Source organism: Panulirus ornatus, chromosome 10, assembly GCF_036320965.1.
Source record: "Panulirus ornatus isolate Po-2019 chromosome 10, ASM3632096v1, whole genome shotgun sequence".
Taxonomy (NCBI): Eukaryota; Metazoa; Arthropoda; class Malacostraca; order Decapoda; family Palinuridae; genus Panulirus; species Panulirus ornatus.
Window position 1 is genome coordinate 53,320,451 of NC_092233.1, and position 24,323 is coordinate 53,344,773.

The 24,323-nt window shown below is 42.8% G+C and overlaps 1 protein-coding gene across 2 annotated transcripts in view; it reads left to right on the plus strand.

The window, feature by feature from the left end:
• LOC139750950 (metalloreductase STEAP4-like) overlaps window positions 1-22,098 on the plus strand; it is a 51,434-nt gene extending 29,336 nt beyond the window's left edge. For both annotated transcript variants that reach the window (XM_071665876.1, XM_071665877.1), the window contains 8 exons: window positions 5,200-5,317; window positions 7,968-8,173; window positions 10,987-11,120; window positions 11,822-11,949; window positions 17,787-17,955; window positions 18,115-18,320; window positions 18,731-18,902; window positions 21,905-22,098. In XM_071665876.1, the coding sequence (XP_071521977.1) occupies window positions 5,200-5,317; window positions 7,968-8,173; window positions 10,987-11,120; window positions 11,822-11,949; window positions 17,787-17,955; window positions 18,115-18,320; window positions 18,731-18,902; window positions 21,905-21,978 (1,207 nt within the window). In that variant the 3' untranslated portion in view covers window positions 21,979-22,098. The remainder of the gene's footprint in view (window positions 1-5,199; window positions 5,318-7,967; window positions 8,174-10,986; window positions 11,121-11,821; window positions 11,950-17,786; window positions 17,956-18,114; window positions 18,321-18,730; window positions 18,903-21,904) is intronic.
• The last annotated feature ends 2,225 nt before the right edge of the window (window positions 22,099-24,323 follow it).

Below are 24,323 nucleotides of genomic sequence, written 5' to 3' on the forward strand. Positions count from 1 at the left end.
AACAGTGTGGTTTCAAAAGTGGTAAAGGATATGTGGATCATGTGTTTCCTTTGAAAAATATGTGTGAAAAATACTCAGAGAAAGAGATGGATTCGTATGTGGTATTTATAGGTTTGGAGAGAGCATACAATAGGGTTGATAAAGATGCTTTGTCGAAGGTCTTAAGATACATGGTGTGGGAGGAAAGCTGCAAGAAGCAGTGTTTTTATCAAAGGAGAAAGGCATGTGTAGGAGTAAGAAGAAAGGAGAGTGAATGATATTAAGTGAAGGTTGGTCTACGGCAGGGGTGTGTGATGCCACCATGGATGTTTAATTTGTTTATGGATGGGGTGGTGAGGGAGGTAAATGCGAAAGTCTTGGAGAGACGGTAGAATATGCAGTCTGTAGGGGATGAAAGAGCCTGTGAAGTGAATCAGTTGTTGTTTGCTGACGATACATCTCTGGCAGCAGATTCGATCGAGAAACTGCGGAGGTTGGTGACTGAGTTTGGAAGTGTTATGAAAGGTAGAAGTTAAGGGTAAATGTATATAAATGCAAGGTCATTAACTTTAGCAGGGTTGAGGGACAGGTTGACTGGGGTGAGAGTATGAATGGAGAAAAAGTGGAGGAAGTGAAGTGTTTTAGATACTAGAGAGTGGACATGGCAGCGAATGAAACCATGGAAGAGGAAGTAATTCATAGGTTGAGTTAGGGGGTGAAAGTTCTGGAGGCGCTGAAGAATGTGTGGGAAGAGAGGATCATTATGTGGGAGTACAAGAATGAATATGTTTAAAGGTATAGCAGCCCAAACAGTATCGTATGGACGCAAGGGATGGGCTGTAGATTAGACTGTGCGGAGGAGGGTGGATGTGTTAGAAATGAAATGCTTTAGGAAAACGCGGGGTATGAGGTGGTTTGATCGAGTAAGGAATGAAAGCGTAAGAGAGGTTTGTTGAGAAAAAGAGTGTGGTTGTGAGAGCTGAAGAGGGTATGTTGAAACTGATTGAACATAAGGAGAGAATGAGAGAAGAAATGTTGACAAAGAGGATATATGTCAGAAGTGGAGGGACCATGGAGAACGATGAGACCAAATTGGAGTTAGAAGGATGGAGTGAACGAAAGTACTCGCATATATATATATATATATATATATATATATATATATATATATATATATATATAATACAAACCTCTAACAGCCAGGATCGAACCAGGGAACCCTGTGCAACAGGCGGGAGCGCTACCGCTAGGGTATGTTCGCCCCAAATAGGGATATGACTATTCGAATACTATGTACTCGAATACCCTTCGTCTCACGTTGGTGCGCGTTCCTATGCACTTTGTTCGTATTCATATACCTCCGCGTTGTACAGTTAGGTTCGGTAAAATGCTATCTGCTGGCTGTGAGCCTGATGGGAAATGACCGGTGTAGACCCCGTTGCTCACCAACGTAAGACGAGGGATATTCGAGTAGCTAGTATTCGAATAGTCATTTCTCACTTAGGGGCGATCATAGCCTAACAGTAGCGCTCCCGCCTGTTACACAGGGGTCCCAGGTCCCGGGTTAGATCCTGGCTGTTGGAGGTTTATGTGTTCTATGAAGGCGCGCGTTCATATGCATCTTTGTTAGTGTATATATATATATATATATATATATATATATATATATATATATATATATATATATATATATATATATATGTGTATATATATATATATATATATATATATATATATATATATATATATATATATATATATATATTTTTTTTATTATACTTTGTCGCTGTCTCCCGCGTTTGCGAGGTAGCGCAGGGAAACAGACGAAAGAAATGGCCCAACCCCCCCCCCCCATACACATGTATATACATACGTCCACACACGGAAATATACATACCTACACAGCTTTCCATGGTTTACCCCAGACGCTTCACATGCCTTGATTCAATCCACTGACAGCACGTCAACCCCGGTATACCACATCGCTCCAATTCACTATTCCTTGCCCTCCTTTCACCCTCCTGCATGTCCAGGCCCCGATCACACAAAATCTTTTTCACTCCATCTTTCCACCTACAATTTGGTCTCCCTCTTCTCCTCGTTCCCTCCACCTCCGACACATATATCCTCTTGGTCAATCTTTCCTCACTCATTCTCTCCATGTGCCCAAACCACTTCAAAACACCCTCTTCAGCTCTCTCAACCACGCTCTTTTTATTTCCACACATCTCTCTTACCCTTACGTTACTCACTCGATCAAACCACCTCACACCACACATTGTCCTCAAACATCTCATTTCCAGCACATCCATCCTCCTGCGCACAACTCTATCCATAGCCCACGCCTCGCAACCATACAACATTGTTGGAACCACTATTCCTTCAAACATACCCATTTTTGCTTTCCGAGATAATGTTTTCGACTTCCACACATTCTTCAAGGCCCCCAGAATTTTCGCCCCCTCCCCCACCCTATGATCCACTTCCGCTTTCATGGTTCCATCCACTGCCAGATCCACTCCCAGATATCTAAAACACTTCACTTCCTCCAGTTTTTCTCCATTCAAACTCACCTCCCAATTGACTTGACCCTCAACCCTACTGTACCTAATAACCTTGCTCTTATTCACATTTACTCTTAACTTTCTTCTTCTACACACTTCACCAAACTCAGTCACCAACTTCTGCAGTTTCTCACATGAATCAGCCACCAGCGCTGTATCATCAGCGAACAACAACTGACTCACTTCCCAAGCTCTCTCATCCCCAACAGACTTCATACTTGCCCCTCTTTCCAAAACTCTTGCATTTACCTCCCTAACAACCCCATCCATAAACAAATTAAACAACCATGGAGACATCACACACCCCTGCCGCAAACCTACATTCACTGAGAACCAATCACTTTCCTCTCTTCCTACACGTACACATGCCTTACATCCTCGATAAAAACTTTTCACTGCTTCTAACAACTTTCCTCCCACACCATATATTAATACCTTCCACAGAGCATCTCTATCAACTCTATCATATGCCTTCTCCAGATCCATAAATGCTACATACAAACCCATTTGCTTTTCTAAGTATTTCTCACATACATTCTTCAAAGCAAACACCTGATCCACACATCCTCTACCACTTCTGAAACCACACTGCTCTTCCCCAATCTGATGCTCTGTACATGCCTTCACCCTCTCAATCAATACCCTCCCATATAATTTACCAGGAATACTCAACAAACTTATACCTCTGTAATTTGAGCACTCACTCTTATCCCCTTTGCCTTTGTACAATGGCACTATGCACGCATTCCGCCAATCCTCAGGCACCTCACCATGAGTCATACATACATTAAATAACCTTACCAACCAGTCAACAATACAGTCACCCCCTTTTTTAATAAATTCCACTGCAATACCATCCAAACCTGCTGCCTTGCCGGCTTTCATCTTCCGCAAAGCTTTCACTACCTCTTCTCTGTTTACCAAATCATTTTCCCTAACCCTCTCACTTTGCACACCACCTCGACCAAAACACCTTATATCTGCCACTCTATCATCAAACACATTCAACAAACCTTCAAAATACTCACTCCATCTCCTTCTCACATCACCACTACTTGTTATCACCTCCCCATTTGCGCCCTTCACTGAAGTTCCCATTTGCTCCCTTGTCTTACGCACTTTATTTACCTCCTTCCAGAACATCTTTTTATTCTCCCTAAAATTTAATGATACTCTCTCACCCCAACTCTCATTTGCCCTTTTTTTCACCTCTTGCACCTTTCTCTTGACCTCCTGTCTCTTTCTTTTACACATCTCCCACTCAATTGCATTTTTTCCCTGCAAAAATCGTCCAAATGCCTCTCTCTTCTCTTTCACTAATACTCTTACTTCTTCATCCCACCACTCACTACCCTTTCTAATCAACCCACCTCCCACTCTTCTCATGCCACAAGCATCTTTTGCGCAATCCATCACTGATTCCCTAAATACATCCCATTCCTCCCCCACTCCCCTTACTTCCATTGTTCTCACCTTTTTCCATTCTGTACTCAGTCTCTCCTGGTACTTCCTCACACAGGTCTCCTACTCAAGCTCACTTACTCTCACCACCCTCTTCACCCCAACATTCACTCTTCTTTTCTGAAAACCCATACAAATCTTCACCTTAGCCTCCACAAGATAATGATCAGACGTCCCTCCAGTTGCACCTCTCAGCACATTAACATCCAAAAGTCTCTCTTTCGCACGCCTGTCAATTAACACGTAGTCCAATAACGCTCTCTGGCCATCTCTCCTACTTACATAAGTATACTTATGTATTAACTTTCTAAAATGGGAAACAGAAGAAGGAGTCACGCGGGGAGTGCTCATCCTCCTCGAAGGCTCAGAGTGGGGTGCCTAAATGTGTGTGGATGTAACCAAGATGTGAAAAAAGGAGAGATAGGTAGTATGTTTGAGGAAAGGAACCTGGATGTTTTGGCTCTGAGTGAAACGAAGCTCAAGGGTAAAGGGGAAGAGTGGTTTGGGAATGTCTGGGGAGTAAAGTCAAGGGTTAGTGAGAGGACAAGAGCAAGGGAAGGAGCAGCAATACTCCTGAAGCAGGAGTTGTGGGAGTATGTGATAGAATGTAAGAAAGTAAATTCTCGATTAATATGGGTAAAACTGAAAGTTGAAGGAGAGAGGTGGGTGATTATTGGTGCATATGCACCTGGGCATGAGAAGAAAGATCATGAGAGGCAAGTGTTTTGGGAGCAGCTGAATGAGTGTGTTAGTGGTTTTGATGCACGAGACCGGATTATAGTGATGGGTGATTTGAATGCAAAGGTGAGTAATGTGGCAGTTGAGGGAATAATTGGTATACATGGGGTGTTCAGTGTTGTAAATGGAAATGGTGAAGAGCTTGTAGATTTATGTGCTGAAAAAGGACTGATGATTGGGAATACCTGGTTTAAAAAGCGAGATATATATATATATATATATATATATATATATATATATATATATATATATATATATATATATATATATATATATATATATATATATATACATATATATATATATATATATATATATATATATATATATATATATATATATATATATATATATATATATATATATATATATATATAATATTATCAAATCATAGCATGAAGTTTTATTGCCATTAACCGTGATTGTAGTTTTTGACGTTGAACGTTGTGGCCAGCAGCAACCCCAGCAATGCGGAGGTTCTGCAGAGCCTGGTACCCAAGGCTCAGGTGGTCAAGGCGTTCAACGTACTCTCCGCCTACGCCCTGGAGAACAACGTGCAGCAGGGCGCCAAGCAGGTTAGTAGGTTTGTCATGGCTCAGGAACTAAGCTTCTCCTCCTCCAGTTCAGTGTTTCCTGAGGTACTGTTTCTGTGGATCAGTTGTGTTGATATGACGTTTTAAGCTTCATATTTAATGTATAAAGCTTCTGTGATTCAATAATATGAGAGTTTTCGTGTTCAGTTTTTGATGATATAAGTTTTTTTTTTAAGATTTTAGTCTGAGGATGATATATAATCAGTGGTCCACTTGTTTATGTGCTTTTAAGCTCCTGGGTTTAAAAGGAGAACCCTTAAGTTCAACCCTCAAGGGTCAGGTCAAAGATTAGACCATTACGGGTCATACCGACGTACTCCAGTGTTTAGTAAAAGCACCTCCATCATCTGTACCTCAACCAGTCCTCTCACTTGACCAATCTGTAGCCAGCTCGCCTGCTAACACAGCCGCTCTTTTCGGCACCTTATCCTCCTCCAACTTTACTGTCGATGATTCTATACAACATTCCCCAACCTCCTCCCACTGCATGTTATAGTCGTCCCCCACCTCTTCCCATTGCATGTCATAGTCGTCCCCCACCTCCTCCCACTGCACGTGATAGTCGTCCCCCACCTCCTCCCACTGCACATTATAGCCGTCTACCACCTCCTCCTCCCTCTGCACGTATTCCCTCTCTTGTATTCTCTTTGCAAGTCGTCCAAGACCTTTCTTTGATCTAGGTGGGCAAGGTATATGGTCTGGATGGCATGTGTCATTTTATAAATGGTCCATAGCGACAGACCAGCTCCTATCCTTTCCTGGCCCTTTTTTTTTTAATCCATATGACCCGAAATTTCCCCTCTTCTTGCAAGAATGCCTTTGACGCTGCCCATCGCTAAGAAATGAGATCGTTCTAACTAGCCAACTTCTCTTGTTTCTGCCGATTCTGCAGTTGTTCACACTCGACTCTACACGTACTCTCTCTTAAACCCTTAGATTCTCTTTCTCGTCTTTGAGATCACCAATACGAGGTTTGTAGTGCATTCTCGACAGGTGATCCAGGTCTTCCTTTCTCTTGTCATGGACTTCGATGAATCTTTTTTTTCGTGGCATCGACATCTCTAAATCACTTGATACGGAGGTAGCACAAGATATCGCTTTCCGTACTTCTTTCCTTTGGCGTTTCTGCGTCTCTCCCTTGTCTCTGGTCATGTCGTCACGGTAGTCGTTGATGAGGCGACTTCTACCCAGTACGCGATGACCTGTGGTGTACCTCAGGGTGCTGTGCTACTGTCTGCTCTCTTCTCTCCATTGATATCTTCCTTCATCTTCTGATCCTACGTACCACTGTGCCGATGATTACACTCTACAGCTCACCCTCCTCCTCCTCCTTGCTCGATCTCTATCTCGCGCTGAACATGTCTCCTTTCTTGCTCCAGATCTGTGCCACACCTTGGAGTGGGGAAACAGTAACTTGGTTAAATTCATCAGTAGAAAAAAAAATATATTTCTCAACGTATCTCCTTCCAGAGATACCATTCAACCCTGTCATGACCTAAACATGACATGGATAACCATATTCCAGTCTCTGTTCCAGATACACCTAATGAAGAACATGTAAAATCCGCTTCCCAAAAGGTAGGAGCGTTATGTAGGGTACGTAATTATTTTCCTTGTGAGTAGCTGTTCCATGTCTGATCTTGTATAGCAATAGCCCCAGTATGGAGTAAGACTCACGGATCTGAAGTGGTTCTCCCTCCACCACTTCCTCACCCAGAGTGGAATCAAAAGCCTTTTTTTGTATGGAGTAAGACTCGCTGATCTGAAGTGGTTCTCCCTCTACCTCTTCCTCACCCAGAGTGGAATCAAAAGCCTTTTGCCCATCACTGTCCTAGTATCATCTCTCTTCAACCATCCCTCTTCGCCCATCATGATGTTGCTGCCCTTCCCTTGCTCTACAGGAATGATTTCGGCCTTGACTCTCGTGAGCTGTGTGCGTTTGTTCCTGCCACTAAAGACCTGGCTGCTGCTTCCTACAGATTACTTGTGGAGGCAGGCCACACTAGGAATGACCGTTGGGATACATTCATGTTTCCTCGAACGGTGAAAATGTGGAATTCTCTTTTCACCTTCCTCTTTCCATTCCACGTTTAAGAGTTTGGTATACAAATACCTTTGGTCTTTCTATCTCAAGGGCTTTTCCCTTGTTCATGTCATTCCAAACAAATGCCACCTACCTTCTCTCAAAAGGCAGTTATTCCAGTTTTTCAAAATTCTTTGATTCATTCCTCTTCACTCCTTACTTCTCCATTTCTCTTCGGCTCTTTTCATATTTCATTTAAGTCCTCGATAAGGACTTTTGTCTTTGACAGGAGCTTACAAAGCACAGAAGAAAATAAGAAAATCCATCATCTTGCTTAAGAGATAAACAAGTTTAATTCATAACAATAAAATGAGAGGAATCATGAGTATGTCATCAAATCTTTTTTGCAACAATTTGCTGTGTTTCCTGACACTTCTGTCCACATTTTCTTTCTTCATTGCCCTCTCTGATTTCGCGTGTCTTCTTAGAACTAATCTTTCTTTTATCTCTACTTCAGCCTTAAGTCTTTAAACTATCTGCTCATATCGATCCCTACCCTCTATACGCCTCTTTCTATCCCACTCACCAACGTTTTATCATCTACGTCAGGTACCAGTGGCGTCAGACTGGCCTGAGGCTCGACGCCGTGTGCTGGAGTTGGTGAAACGACTCGGGTACCAGGCCGTGGACAGAGGCAAGCTGAGTGCCGCTCGCCAAATCGAGGCGATACCCCTTACGCTGATGCCCTCATGGCGAACCCCGCTTCTCCTGGTCGCCGTCCTCTGGCTACTCCACTACCTCCTCCTCCTTTTCAAGTGAGGCACCATCTACTTCCTTCCCTCCCTTACACACTGCATAAGTCGGGGTTGTATGCTAATGATAATTATAATAATAATAATGATAATAATAATAATAAATAATAATAATAATGATAATAATAATAATAATAAATAATGATAATAATGATAATAATAATAATAAATAATAATAATAATAACAATGATAATAATATGACTGAGAATGAGAAATATAGTTGACAGAGTTTATGTAGTACACTTTGGTTAGGATACTTTTAGATACGAAACATTTGTTTACATTCTCTCCGCGTCATAGAAAATGACTAAGGGAAGGGGTTACAAATTCAAACGATCTGGAGTACGTTTCCGACTTTGAGCGATGTAGAGCAGGCGTCCTCACAAGACTCTTCGGTTCTACACCGTCGCCATCACTGGAAGGATATTGTTGCTACATGGTCGAGGGTGACGGGGAATCTCCCTTATCATCCGTTGCAAACGTTCAGCCCACCATCAGGAAAAGACAATACTTCGCACGGGGCCAACTCACGGAAGGGGATATAGTGGCTTCCCTTTCCGTCCGGTAAACGAATGTGAGGAGACTGTGGCTTTGTAATCAAGCAGATCCGCTGTAATTCTTCTTCCGCCAGTGGATCATACTCTGACGTGTCGTCTCGGTAGATCCTCTCCAGGAGTGGGAACAGAGACGCCACGAACTGACCAGGCGATGAGTATAAGCTGGTGGAAGTGAGGCGCAGTGATGGTGCAGAGTGAGGAGCGTCTGCGGGCACCAGCTCCCACTAAGAAGGTGTCAGGTTTCGTAACCTCGGTGCGAGCGTAATTGCTTTCCAGATAGTCTCTATATCTTCCATATTATCCATTGTCTCGAGGCTTTGTATAAAGTTGTTGTTCTTGCGGCACTTCGATGTCCAGTTTGCTGGACATCGAAGATGACCCTCCCCTTCGAGTGAGAGCATACGCGGCCATGCCAAGAGATGGAGAACAGTTGGTATAAATTCTTGATCATACACTGCGGCAGACATGTCACCACAGGTGGGGAGGACAATGAGAAACGTGAATAATCCTCAGTGATCATGAGCACGTATCGATTATGGGAAGATGGTAAGACACGTCTATAGAATTACAGAGGAAGCAGTCTGGAATGTGCGAGGTGAATTATTGAGACGTGGGTGTCCAATGTTACAGAGGAGGTTTACACTGATCATACACAAGACAAGAGGAAGTTATCGTTCTCTTGTCTCCAACCAAAACGTGTGAGTTGTTTCCATAACAAATGTAACAATGTCACGTGTGTGTGGTGTAGGCTGTTGCGCAGGTGAGTTAAGACAATTGGTGATGACAACGGAAAACAGTCGGCGCGAGAAAATGGGTCCAAAATTGTATTTCTTCTCCAGGTCGATACAAAGCTGGTGTCGAAGTCATAGCTTGCCACTCTCAACCTCCGTCAGAAAATCTTGCCATGCTTAATCTGGCTGCATGGACGGTCATCAAGCATGAAGCTACGTGTTTATGATCAGTGGCCACATCCAAGTGACAGTCCAGAGAAACAGGGTCTCCATTCACGTACGTTTGGCCTATGCGATGATCCATGGGCCTCCACAAGAGAATGTTTCTGCTCTGTAATATAGAGGGAAGAAAGCAACGGGGCCTAGTGCCAGCGAATGCACACTCTGAGGCATCAGTGTCACTTACAAAAGCTACATTATCGTCTGTAGAACATAGAGACTTCATGGCATCATCCTACAGATCAGCATCAGCCTGTGCCAGTAGTCTGAAATTATGAGCTCGGTGTCCACTGTGAATGATAGAGATACATGCTAGTCACTCTATACAAGGACACAAGGTTCCTAGGTACAAGCGAGGCCCTAGGCGTTTGAGGTTTAGCGGGATCACACTACATTTCTCCGCTAGATATACTCTGTGTCCCAGAAGATTGATGGAAGCCACAGAAAACGACATCTGTCAGGCTTCAGTGTAGGAAGGAATGAACCTTTTTGTTGTCTCCTCTCCACGAACCTTTGCGACTTATGATCACATCCTCTTTAGATTTACCACAGATACTACGTCATCAAAGTTATGGCCTTAATCCTCTTTGAATTCACCTCAGATTCACCTCAGAAGTAATGACTGTCTGGTGATAATTCCAAGCCTCTTCCTTTTTGTTTGTCATCCATATTGACAACCACTTGGGTTGGCTGGCCTGGATGGAGTGATCTGTTTGATGATGCGTCCAGCGGGAAGTTCCTGTGAACTCTTTATCCCACGAGAATTACAATCGGGCCTCATCCCACTGCATCCCATATTCATCACGCTGCATTTGGCAAGGGTGAATTTCATGGATCATGCGTTAGTCTTGGTCCCTTTGAATGCACATTCATTTCAGAACACTCATCCCTCTTTTACGACACGCATCCTCCACAAGCGTCTCAGGTAGTGAGTCTCTGACAAAGATTGGAGCCCTGTGGCACGCCAGAAATTACTTTTTTATGTATGCAAATCCATCTCTGGCGTGCGTCCTCCGCTCCTGTCCTTTCTGATAGGTTTCGATTAGCCGAAGGAGCCTTCCCTGTACAGCTGCCTGGATTGATTTATTCAATTATCTATTCATTTAATCATTTATCCGGTTATTCATTTCATTTTTGGAGGGTGTCAACTCCAGAAACTCTAGCTTAAGCTGACGGCGTGTGGCGACACTGTCTTAAGATAAGCATCACTGAGCATGTTGGTGAACTCTGTTATTCGTCCATCTATTACAACATATCATTACCTATGACCCATCTGCCATGTACTAGTTACGTTCTCCCGGCCGGCAGGTACCAGGTGTGTGGCAGCGTGACCCAGGGCCCGGCTTGGAGCCAGGCCAGGATCAAGCACCTGGCGCTCCTCAACGTGAACCGCACCTCTGCCATCACTGCTCTCTGGACCCTCACCCTCTGCTACCTCCCTGGTGAGTGCAGCTCTCTCTCTCTCTCTCTCTCTCTCTCTCTCTCTCTCTCTCTCTCTCTCTCTCTCTCTCTCTCTCTCTCTCTCTCTCTCTCTCTATGTTTACACCCACTGTTTCTGTATATCTCTCCTCAGTGACTAGCTTTATCTTGTTTTCCTGTGCCTCTGGATTCCTTCATGTCTTTCTCTGTCTTCTCTTGTATGTTCCAATCTATCTCTATCTCTATCTGTGCCTTCGTTTTTATTCTTCTACGACCTGTGGTCCTATTAAGACATGAATTTCATGTATCCAGACGTGCACGTCCTCCTACCCCAGCCCTACCCTACAGACACACCGAAGATAAGATACGTATGAGAGATATTCGCAAGACATATTCCATCTCGCCTCCCCACCCGAGGCTAACCTAACCTACGTAAACACAGAGAGAGAGACGTGCTTGGAAGGCACCACTGAAGAATTGCAGCCCCAGGAGATGACTGTTGGGTGAATGTGCTTTCAAACTGCCTGCAAAAACGGGATAGAGATTTAAGGGGTCGGTCATTACGCCCAGCACATTTAGGAAGGTGGGAGAAAGTGGATACATTTTTTTTGTAGGGGGATATGAGAGTAAGAAGAGGGTAGGACATGGGTCCCACAAGCGTAAAGTCCTCCTACCCCAGGAGACGATAGGCCATTACCCAACATCAGGCGGTGTCCCGATACAGGTGTTGGGGCGGCCTACCTCCAGCTGGCCTGGGGCACCAAGTACAGGCGGTTCCCTACCTGGCTCGACGCCTGGCTCAAGATGAGGAAACAGCTGGGGCTTCTTATGCTCTGGTTGGCCGCCGTCCACGTGAGTCATGTCCTACGTCATCACTTTGTGTTCTTCGCGTGTGTCTGCCACTCTGTGTCTCGTGAGGTCATCAATTGTGACCCTACGTCATCACTTTGTGTTCCTCGCGTGTGTCTGCCACTCTGTGTCCCATGAGGTCATCAACTGTGACCCCCAAGTGTGTCTATCACTGCGTCACTAATTGTATCTTTCACGTGTGTCTGCTTGAACGTCATCACTTGTCTTCGGTTTGCCTGTATGTGTCTACTGCTGCGTCATGAGTTGTACTCACACAAACAAATGCTTGCCATGACGTCATTACTTTTGCTCCTACGTGTCAGCCACAACGTTACTTGCTTCCTGAGCCTCGCATGTATCTGTTGCTGTTCTGTTATTTGTTGGGTCTGCTGTTTGTCTGCTGCTGTTGTATTATTTGTTGGGTCTCCTGTGTGTCTGCCGCTGCTGTATTACTTGTTGGGTCTCCTGTGTGTCTGCTGCTGTTGTATTACTTGTTTGGTTTCCTGAGTGTCTGCTGCTGTTGTATTACTTATTATGTTTCCTGTATGTCTGCTGTTACTGTATTTGTTGGGTCTCCTGTGTGTCTGCTGCTGTTGTATTACTTGCTGGGTCTCTTGTGTGTCTGCTGCTGTTGTATCACTTGCTGGGTCTCCTGTGTGTCTCCTGCTGATGTATTATTTGTTGGGTCTCCTGTGTGTCTGCTGCTGTTGTATTACTTGCTGGGTCTCTTGTGTGTCTGCTGCTGTTGTATCACTTGCTGGGTCTCCTGTGTGTCTCCTGCTGATGTATTATTTGTTGGGTCTCCTGAGTGTCTGCTGCTGTTGTATTACTTATTAGGTTTCCTGTATGTCTGCTGTTACTGTATTTGTTGGGTCTCCTGTGTGTCTACAACTGTTGTATTATATGTTGGGTCTCATGTGTGTCTGCTGCCGTTGTATTACTTGCTGGTCTCCTGTGTGTCTCCTGCTGATGTATTATTTGTTGGGTCTCCTGTGTTTCTGATGCTGTTTTATTACTTGCTGAGTCTCCTGTGTGTCTGCTGCTGCTGTATTACTTGCTGGGTCTCCTGTGTGTCTGCTGCTGATGTATTACTTGTTGTTTCTCCTGTGTGTCTGCTGCTATTGTATTACTTTTTGGGTCTCCTGTGTGTCTGCTGCTGCTGTATTACTTGTTGGGTCTCCTGTGTGTCTGCTGCTATTGTATTACTGCTGGGTCTCTTGTTTCTCTGCTGCTGTTGTATTACTTGTTGTGTCTCCTGTGTGTTTGCTGTTAGTGTTTTACTTGTTGGGTCTCATGTGTGTATGCAGCTGTTGTATTACATACTGGGTCTCCGGTGTGTCTGCTCCTGCTGTATTACTTGTTGGGTCTCCTGTGTGTCTGCTGCTGTTATATTACTTGCTGGGTCTCCTTCGTGTCTGCTGTTGTTGTATTGCTTGTTGGGTTTCTTGTGTGTCTGCTGCTGCTGTATTACTTGTTGGGTCTCCTGTGTGTCTGCTGCTGTTGTATTACTTGCTGGGTCTCTTTATGTGTCTGCTTCTGCTGCTGTATTGCTTGTTGGGTCTCTTGTGTGTCTGCTGCTGCTGTATTACTTGTTCGGTCTCCTGTGTGTCTGCTGCTGTTGTATTGCTTGCTGTGTTTCCTGTGTGTCTGCTGCTGCTGTATTATTTGCTGGGTCTCCTGTGTGTCTGCCGCAGGTGTATTACTTGTTGGGTCTCCTGTGTGTCTGCTGCTGTTGTATTACTGCCGGGTCTCCTGTGTGTCTGCTACTGCTCTATTACTTGTTGGGTCTCCTGTGTGTTTGCTGTCACTGTTTTATTTGTTCGGTCTCCTGTGTGTTTGCTATTACTGTATTACTTGTTGGGTCTCCTGTGTGTATGCAGCTGTTGTATTAATTGCTGGGTCTCCTGTTGTCTCCTCCTGCTGTATTACTTGGGTTTCCTGTGTGTCTTCTGTTACTGTATTTGTTGGGTCTCCTGTGTGTCTGCTGCTGTTGTATTACTTGTTGGGTCTCCTGTGTGTCTGCTGCTGCTGTATTACTTGTTGGATCTCCTGTGTGTTTGCTGCTGTTGTATTACTTGTTGGGTCTCCTGTGTGTCTGTTGCTGCTGTATTACTTGTTGGATCTCCTGTGTGTCTGCTGCTGCTGTATTGATTGTTGGGTCTCCTGTGCTTCTGCTGCTGTTGTATTACTTGTTGGGCCTCCTGTGTGTCTGCTGCTGCTGTATTACTTGTTGGATCTACTGTGTGTCTGCTGCTGCTGTATTACTTGTTGGATCTACTGTGTGTCTGCTGCTGCTGTATTGATTGTTGGGTCTCCTGTGTGTTTGCTGCTGCTGTATTACTTACTGGGTCTCCTGTGTGTCTCCTCCTGCTGTGTTACTTGTTGGGTCTCCTGTGTGTCTGCTGTTACTGTATTTGTTGGATCTCCTGTGTGTCTGCTGTTACTGTATTTGTTGGGTTTCCTGTGCTTCTGCTGCTGCTGTATTACTTGTTGGGTCTCTTGTGTGTCTGCTGCTGCTGTATCACTTGTTGGGTCTCGTGTGTCTGCTGCTACTGTATTACTTTATGGGTCTCTCGTGTGTTTATTGCTACGGTTTTGCTTCCTGGGTCCCCTGTGTGTCCGCTGTTGCTGTATTACTTGTTGGGTCTCGTGTGTCTGCTGCTACTCTATCAATTGTTGTGTTTCTTGTATGTCTGCTTCTGCTGTATTGCTTGTTGGGTCTCCAGTGTGTCTGATGCTGTTGTATTACTTATTGGGTCTCCTGTATGTCTGCTGCTGCTGTATTAATTGCTGGGTCCCCTGTGTGTCTGCTGCTGTTGTATTACTTGTTGGGTCTCTTGTGTGTCTGCAGCTGCTATATTACTTGTTGGGTCTCCTGTGTGTCTGCTGCTTTTTCATTACTTGCTGGGTGTCCTGTGTGTTTGCTGCTGCTGTATTACTTGTTGGGTCTCCTGTATTTTTGCTGCTGCTGTATTACTTGTTGGATCTCCTATGCGCCTGCTGCTGCTGTATCACTTGTTGGGTCTGCTGTGTGTCTGCTGCTGCTGTATTACTTGTTGGGTCTCCTGTGCTTCTGCTGCTGTTGTATTACTTGTTAGATCTCCTGTGTGTTTGCTGCTACTGTATTACTTGTTGTGCCTCTTGCGTGTCTGCTGCTGCTGTATTACTTGGTGGATCTTCTATGCGTCTACTGCTGCCGTATTACTTGTTCGGTCTCCTGTATGTCTGCTGCTGGTGTATTACTCGTTGGGTCTCCTGTGTGTCTGCTGCTGCTGTATTGCTTGTTGGGTCTCCTGTGTGTCTGCTGCTACTGTATTTCTTGATGGGTTGCCTGTGTGTTTATTGCTGCTGTTTTACTTGTTGGGTCTTCAGTGTGTCTGCTGCTGCTGTATCACTTGTTGTGTCTCTTGTGTGTCTGCTGCTACTGTATTACTTTATGGGTCTCACGTGTTTATTGCTGCTGTTTTGCTTCCTGGGTCTCCTGTTTGTCTGCTGTTGCTGTATTACTTGTTTGGTCTCGTGTATCTGCTGCTACTATATTAATTGTTGTGTTTCTTGTATGTCTGTTTCTGCTGTGTTACTTGTTGGGTCTCCAGTGTGTCTGATGCTGTTGTATTACTTCTTGGGTCTCCTGTATGTCTTCTGCTGCTGTATTACTTGCTGGGTCTCCTGTGTGTCTGCTGCTGTTGTATTACTTGCTGGGTCTCCTGTGTGTCTGCTGCTATTGCATTATTTGATGGGTCTCTCGTGTGTTTGCTACCATTGTATTTTTGGGTCTATTGTGTGCCTGCTTTAACTGTCTTACTTGTGATAGACTGGAAACTATCCAGAGGACCACCACTGAAAAAAAGATTCTCATCTTGGTTTCCGACGAAATCGCTTGTTTCTGACAAATCTATCAGATTTTTTAATATAATTCAGTATGCATGATGCAAGTAAAGCAGTTGATGTCTTCCACCCAGACTTTCAAAAAGCATTTGATAAAGTCCCACAATAGATATTTACCAACAAGAATCACATGGTAAAGTTGGGGGTTGTACTATGGTGATTAGGAAATTGATTTACTGGCCGTAAACAAACGTTAATGATTAATGTTCGAGCTTCAAAGTTGTCAGAGGTAACATGTAGAACGTACAAACCTCCAAGAGTCACGATCGAACCCGGGACCCCTGTGTAACAGGCGGGAGCGCTTCTGCTAGGATATGATCGCCCCTAATAGGGAAATGACTATTCGAATACTATATACTCGAATACCCTTCGTCTCAAATTAGGTTCGGTAAAATGCTATCTGCGGGCTGTGTGAGCCTGATGGGAAATGATAGGTGTAGACCCCGTTCTTCACCAACGTGAGACGAAGGGTATTCGAGCACATAGTATTCAAATAGTCATTTTCTTGTGAGGGGCGATCATATCTAGTGGTAGCGCTCCCGCCTGTTGCACAGGGGTCCCGGGTTCGATCCTGGCTATTGGAGATTTGTGTTATATATATTAATGGGATTAATAGTAAGACATCGAAGTTCACAGAAGATACTGTGTTGGGATATAAATCTACAACAGAAACACGTCTGCAGTTTCGAATAGACATAAGCAAACAGATGCACAAGGTTCGTAGGTGGCTAAGCAATTTCATTATTGACATGGGCAAAGTTGGAATTTTTTCATACTGGTAATAACAACGAAAAGGCAAGCTACAGTATCAATTCCCCTGAACTGCAAAAAAGTAAGATATGAAAAAGGCATGAGTGCGATAATGTTTGGTGATATATAGCTTAGTTCACATGAAGAGGACATAGGTGTGATAATCTCCAGCGATCCAAAGCCTAGTAGCACCGAGCAAAGACAGACAAAAGAATGAACAAAATTCATTCGATCTCTAGGTAGCCGTGTCGAACCTCAGTCCAGGGAAATGAAATTAGCCACATATTCTATTCGTCATTGGCGCGTCCCAAGCTTGAATATTGTGTTGAGTTTCGGTCAGCCTATTTGAAAACAGACATAGATCAGAACAGAGCGATAATGGAGACGAATTGCTTGGATGAACTCATGACTGAGAAGCAAATTTTATGACAGGCTATTAAACGACTTATATCTTTATGATTTAGGAAAGAGAAAGTTAAGATGGGATCTAACAAAGATATTCAAGATGATTAAATGTTTCGATTATCTTTAAGCTACTAAAGGGTAGATTTGTCAGATTTCATACACTCGTGGCCACACGTTTAACTTCAAATGAGGCGAAGTACTTTTTCTTCAACAGAATTGAAAATATATGGAATTATTTACCAACAAAAGTGATTGAAAGCAGTGCCATAGACACATTTAAGAATACACTTTATACCAATTTCGCTTCAAATGCACGATTGATATTGTTTGCACCACATCTTAGTTACACGTAAAGTTTGCAGTGTTTTCTCTGTAAAATCTATGTCTTTCAACTCTTATCAGATACTTTCCTCTTATCACGAACTGCCTTGAAAAGGACTCAGTAGTATGTTGATGTTTGAATTCTTTTGTATTTTAGTGTTATCTGCTGCTACTGTACTACTTGTTAGATCTCTTGTGCGTCTGCCTTTATGTCATGATTTCTTTTGAATCACAAGATGTGTTCAGTTCTTTGCCATTTCCTGTCGAGTTCCCACTCGTGTCGCATTGGCTGCCTTTTTCATTCTCTTTCTACAAATACAAGTGTTCCCCGTACAGGTCAGCAGTGTGTGGGAGTTGGCCAACCAGCACATTTTTTCTCTTTTTTGTCATCTCTGCCATGGATTATATACATATCTCGTTTCTAACAACTTAGCCTTAAGTCGCTGTCCAATGTTTTTGCTTCTATGTACCGCCAGACTTGCCTTGGGTTGGCGGTGTGGTCGGGCGGGTACGACGCCCTGGTGTGGGAACCTCCCACTGTTATATCTGCCAGTGTTCGAGTCAACGACACTGCTTTCATCACCAGAGAAGTCACTATCCACAATTCCATGATGAGCTTTCAAGGAGAACTTTTCCTTACCTTTGGTATGATGAAAATATAAGATTATTTCTTTTAACATGTAAATTGATGATGCTTTAAGATAGTTTAGGTACCCCATTCAGGCTGTATAGAAAATGGATCATATTACTATCAAAGAAAATGTTTATTTTCTTTAAGGGTAACTCATATTTTTGATTTCTAAGGAACGCTGTCGATGTTTATCACTTGCCTTTTGGGTGTGTCATCACTACCGTCCGTAGGATCGACATTATCTTGGAGGGAATTCACCTTCATCCAGAGTAAACTAGGCTGGATGGCGTTACTTACGGCCACCCTACACAACGGTCTCCTCGGCTGGGGATTTCACAGCTCGCACTACACAGTCTGTTCCCTGCCCTCTGGCGCTCAGGTACGAAAATGAAGACCTTTCTTCTGTTTCCCAAACGATTCACTTATCTGGTTTCCTTCATTTAATCGTGTTTTTCATTCATCAGTATCACCTTGTGGCGTTTATAAGTCTTTTTTTTTTATTTGCAGTACGATTTTAACTAGTTTTCCATTCATCATTTTCCACAAAAGTTTCATGTAAATACATTTTCTTCGCATAGCATGGCGTTCTTTCTTAGCTATTTTTCTGACGGCTAACGTGGCATAGGGAGTGGTGGTTGAGGAGGAGCCTCTGCATAATTAATCTACCTATATTGAATAAAGATGTAAGTCCTCGACCATCACATGTTCTATGAATTGACTATCGCATGTGCACTATCCATTTTACCCTTCCTCGCTTCCTTCAAAATGGATCTAACCTTCCCATTCCAGTACGCTCTAATTTTTCCACTGGTGACCATTGCCCTGAAGCTGCCGCTACTGCTCCCCTGTGTGGACAACGCCCTGCAGAAGATCCGCCGTGGCTACGATAGAAAGAGGAGACCCAGGTCTTCTGTAGCGTCTACCTCCCCAGCTCACCAACTGGACACGACAAGAGCCAGAGGTTTGCCTCCTGTACCTACCTTCCTTTACTCACTGCCACTGGCCTAAAGACGATTACAGAGTTTTGTTTTGCATGCTTCCCTCGCTGTAGATTTCACAGAACCTTCCACATATATCATGTTCACTGATCTCTATGTTCCCTTACAAATTATTTGTTTTGTGTAGTTTCCACTATCTAGTTACATCTTCATTTACCACATAACTAAAAGCAAGCATTAAGAGATCACTTTGTCCAATTGGTTCCGCAGGATGTGTTTATAGAATACCATGTAAAAATTGTGATAGATTTTAAGTTGGGCAGACTGGTAAGCAACATGAATACAGTATGAGAACTGGATGAAAATCAAATGCCTCGTTTAATCATGTTAAAGATTTTGGTCATGGTGTTGATTGGAGTAATGCCACCTCGGTTATTGTCTCTAACTCGTATACCACAAGAAATTTCATTGTATTTTCCATCACTAAATACACAAAGAATTGTAACATTGATGTTAGTGAAAGTCTATACAAATTAGATAGTTTTATTGTTGATAAAAAAAAATGTATCTTCTCTTTCTTGTCCACTTAACAAAAAATTATGATAAGCATTTTACCAGACGTGAACGCACCAGACCTCCATTCCGGTAGTCACTTGTTTACCAAATGGCGTCCTACCTACGTCCTCTCGTAATATGTCAACTGACTGATATATTTCTTTTTTGTATCTTCCCTGATGATGTGATCATTACACGAAAGTGCACTTGGGAACTTGACGTCTTTCACTTCCCTGTGGATTAGAAAGGAATATGTATAATGTATATGTAAGCTGGGAGCAGGTTTTCCCTACTGCGCATAGAATTGAATACGACAGCTTACTTAGAGTTATTAACCTTCTTTCTTAGGTGGGTGCTCAAACACCAGCTGTCCAAAGTTATGCATTCTATTTCAATCAAGCTTTCGTTTCCGCAGAGACATCATCAGAGATCTATAAGAATAGAGAAAAACCGTCACTGAACTAGGATAAGAAATGTGAAACGCAAACAAAATATATAAAATTGAAACCCTCGGAAAAAAAAAAAAAACGTATAGCACATAAAAGTAAGGGAAAGACTAAAAGCAAAACAGATAAACAATATCATGAAGGGTAGTATTATAAGTTCCAATCTTGATACAAAATATGGAAACAGAAATATAGAAAAACTTATAGTTGAGGCAACACACAAAAACAATATTGAACGAGGTAGAAATATATAAAAAAAAAAAAAATCCATCACTAAGTACACTAACTTTGGGCCATGCAAGACCGTTATTGTCCGAATGTGGAGCTGAGGTCAGGTTGGGCTCGTCTGATTCACTCTGACCTTTGTAACCCAGGACGGGGTTGGTCAGTGCTGTGTTCCGCCCGTCCAGAAATGGCGTACTCGCTAGCTTATTGCAGGTCAATAACTTGTCTCATCGGCACTAAAGATGCCTTAGTTCTACGTACTATTGGCGGGCCGTCAAAGACCACGGCAATGGCCCGCCAATAGTACGTAGAACTAATGCCGTTTCAGTACAGATGGGACACGTCACTGATCTAAGTTAAAGTATCCTGAATCTTTCATTGATAAATTCCTAAGTTGGCTAAGATATCATTTTATAGAGTTAAACCCAAACCATCCCTTGATACCAAGAATCTTTTAGCTCTTCCTTTCAGTGATGATTTTACATCCTAGGTTGCTTAAATCCTTTAAAGTAAATGTAGCCTTCAGCAATAACAATCAAAAACTCACCAGAATATTCTACGGGTTGTGTTTATACAATACCTTGTAAACACTGTAAAATGTTTTATGTTGGGCAGACTGGTAAGGATTTTATGTTAGACTTAAGCAACATAATAATGGTAAAAAAAATTAAGATCAAATCCTTTCTCTAGTTTTAAAGATTATGACCATTGTATTGACTGGAGTAATGCCAATTCAGTTATCAACTGTAACTTCTTTACCACGAGAAACATCACTGAATCTTCTGTTATCAAATACACAAAAAATGTAACATTAATATCAGTGAAGGTCTATACAAAGTGGATAGCTTTGTCGTAGGCAAAATCTGTAAACAGTTCCCTTTCCTATCCACGTAATAGAATTTTATGACAAGTATGATGCCAGACCCGAACACACCCACCCGAACACCACCAACACGAAACCACCATCCAGCAACGCTTGTTTACCATGGCGTATTCGCTACGCCTCTTCCTTGTATATCAACTTACTGTTCTGCCTCTTGTATCTCATTCTTGTATCTCCCCTGACGATTTGATTATTACACGAAAGCGCACCTGGGAACTTGCTGTTTCATTTTCTTTCTTTATACATATTCGCCATTTCTCGCGTTAGCTAGGTAGCGTTAAAAACAGAGGACTGAGCCTCAGAGGGAATCCTCACTTAGCCCCCTTCTCTGTTCCATCTTTTGGAAAAGTAAAAACTGGAGGAGAGGATTTCCGACCCCCCGCTCCCTCCCCTTTTAGTCGCCTTTTACGACACGCAGGGAATACTTGGGAAGTTTTCTTTCTCTCCTATTCCCAGCATTATATATATATATATATATATATATATATATATATATATATATATATATATATATATATATATATATTATCCCTGGGGATAGGGGAGAAAGAATACTTCCCACGTATTCCCTGCGTGTCGTAGAAGGCGACTAAAAGGGGAGGGAGCGGGGGGCTGGAAATCCTCCCCTCTCGCTTTTTTTTTAATTTTCCAAAAGAAGGAACAGAGAAGGGGGCCAGGTGAGGATATTCCCTCAAAGGTCCAGTCCTATGTTCTTAACGCTAACTCGCTAACGCGGGAAATGGCGAATAGTTTGAAAGAAATATATATATATATATATATATCGTTAATAGGATGGCCTTGATTAGGACCTCAGTTGCCCGTGCCATCTAAGCTAACATAAACAAACACAAATGTATTGTTCCTGCATCCTGCTGAACCTAAGTAGTATATACGATGTAATAACTTTTCGCCACAGATCGCAGACGGCCGCGGGCGGAGTTCACCAGGACCTATCACGACATGCCCCGGCCCTTCGTCATACACGCCTGAGGACCATAAACCCCATGTCTTGGAAACTCGCGGGGGAAACCTGGTGTTTTCTGACGTTCATCAGGGCGAGACCTTCACGAGCCGAGGATGTACATGTATCAATAAAGAAATACACAATTATCTGACAGTTTCTCTTGTGGGCAAACGTGGTATGATGGTGTCCAGCCATGACCCAGATAAAGAATAGTTCCCTCCTCACAACCGAGAGCAAACGTTAGTAACATTGTTCGAGAGGATGGAGCAGCTCGATTGGCGGTGGTTGTGGAGTTCAGAGAGCCGTTGTTGCCCCACTGCCAGCCATGCCAAAGGCCACACCCACAGTTATGGCATGCCCAAGGTCCCACAAGATGGTTCTTCCGCTATAAGTGGACAACGGAAGATTTTTAGATGCATAGATACGTAAGACTCCGGAGGCCTTCGTTTATAGTATTTTTCCAACCTTAGGTACGTAATGCGTACGCAAACAAATTCGTTTAATCCTATAATCAGTTCAGTGCTAAACTACATGATATAATGACCCTTAAACAATATTTCAGTCCCAGAATTGTATTCGGTACGAACTGTTGCTATACTGAGCGTTTGAAGGAAATCCATTTTGCGAAAAAAAAATTAACGAAAAAAAAAAATGGGTACCTGGAGTAAGTTGGTTTTGTTGGGTTGAAAAGCCAGCGACCTATAAGTAAGGTCATTAGACCTGCAACCCTGTTTGATTTTTGACTGTATAAAGTCCCTATATAATAATTATATCAATACATATAATTCCTATTTAGTCCTATAGGGGACTGAAAAAAAAAATTGAAGAAAAGTTGGTAAGTGGATATTGTGCCAACGTGGCAGCAAACACCATCCAGTCGGCACAATATCCACTGGTGCAGCTGCCAGAAGGACTGCGAAAAAAAATAGGACAGATTAAGATAGTCCTTCACCTTAGCATGAAACACATATATTAATCATGACATCATAACACCGGCACTCGTTAAATGGACACCACAACGGAACCACCTCCGATCCGGCCCAGCAGCATAATGAGCAAATTGCCTCGCCCACCACACAACCAGCCTAGTGCAGAAGCAGCCACACCCCAAGAAGCCAGCTCCGGCACAGAGTCGAACCAACAACGAACCGCCTTATATCATCTTGATGATCTCCGTTTTCTTGATAAAGGTAAGCAATTTGTTGATTATGTTGATACCATCACCAAGGAGATTGTATATGGTGAAGCTTATTTTCTTTGTCTTAAAAAAAGCTTGTCAGACTCTTTCTCTTTTCACGGTACTTTGTGTATTGTATGATAAGGTGGTCTGTTGTTAAACTGGCTTGGCAGGTTTCACATTCTACTGGAAAGTTTGGGTTAATATATGGTTGTAGGGGGGTGTTGTAGGTGCAGTTGAGATGTAGACAGGCTAGCGCGACTTTCTCCCTTCTGTTCTTCCTGTACGAGATCGTCCAGTCCGCTATTTGTGGTTTGTATTTCTTTGATATAGTCAGGTTGGTCCATTGACTTTGCCACAGAAGAAATATTGAATTCTTTCCCAAGCAAAGGCAGGACCCCAGCTCCCGAGGGATCGGAACGACCTAATCGAGTTCTGAGGTCGACTTAGCCAACTGGTCATTGCCGTAAATGTTGCAGTGACCCACCAGGCACCTAAATCAAGATGATATCTTTTTTTCACATGAGTCTAATTCATTAATGATGTTGCCCTGAATTTCATTCGACTCAGCATAACCAGAGTCTATAGCTTTAAGAGCTGATAAAGAATCGGCAGAAATTACCCATTCAGTATGAACTGGATTAATTATATAATGTATGGCTTTATCAATGGCAAATGATTCCGCATAGAAAACAGCTTTTGCAGTGTGCTCACTTCTTATGATTATATAGAGAAACCAGGACGTACGTCTGGTCAACTAGCAAGCAAAGAGCAGAGACAGATGATAAATTGCGACAGTGCATTTTAGCACATTACTTTCAGCTCCCAAAATTATTCTTTTAACATAACAAGCACCTCTTTATACAGAAAAGTATTGATCTTGATCTTTAAATTACTTTAATAAAAATCTATGTAACAAAATAGTAGGTGATATAAAATAATAGAAGATTGTCTCTCTTCAGATTTATAAGAGAAAACGTAATAGTTTAATAAGGGAAACTGTACAAAACCAAAATTTCTTTTTGAAGGTAGTATATAAAAAAGGAAATACGTAACAAAGCAATATATATACATATATATATATATATATATATATATATATATATATATATATATATATATATCGTGATCAGTACACGGAAATTCACTTGGGAACTTATCGTATTTCATTTACCTCGTGGTTATCGGCAAATA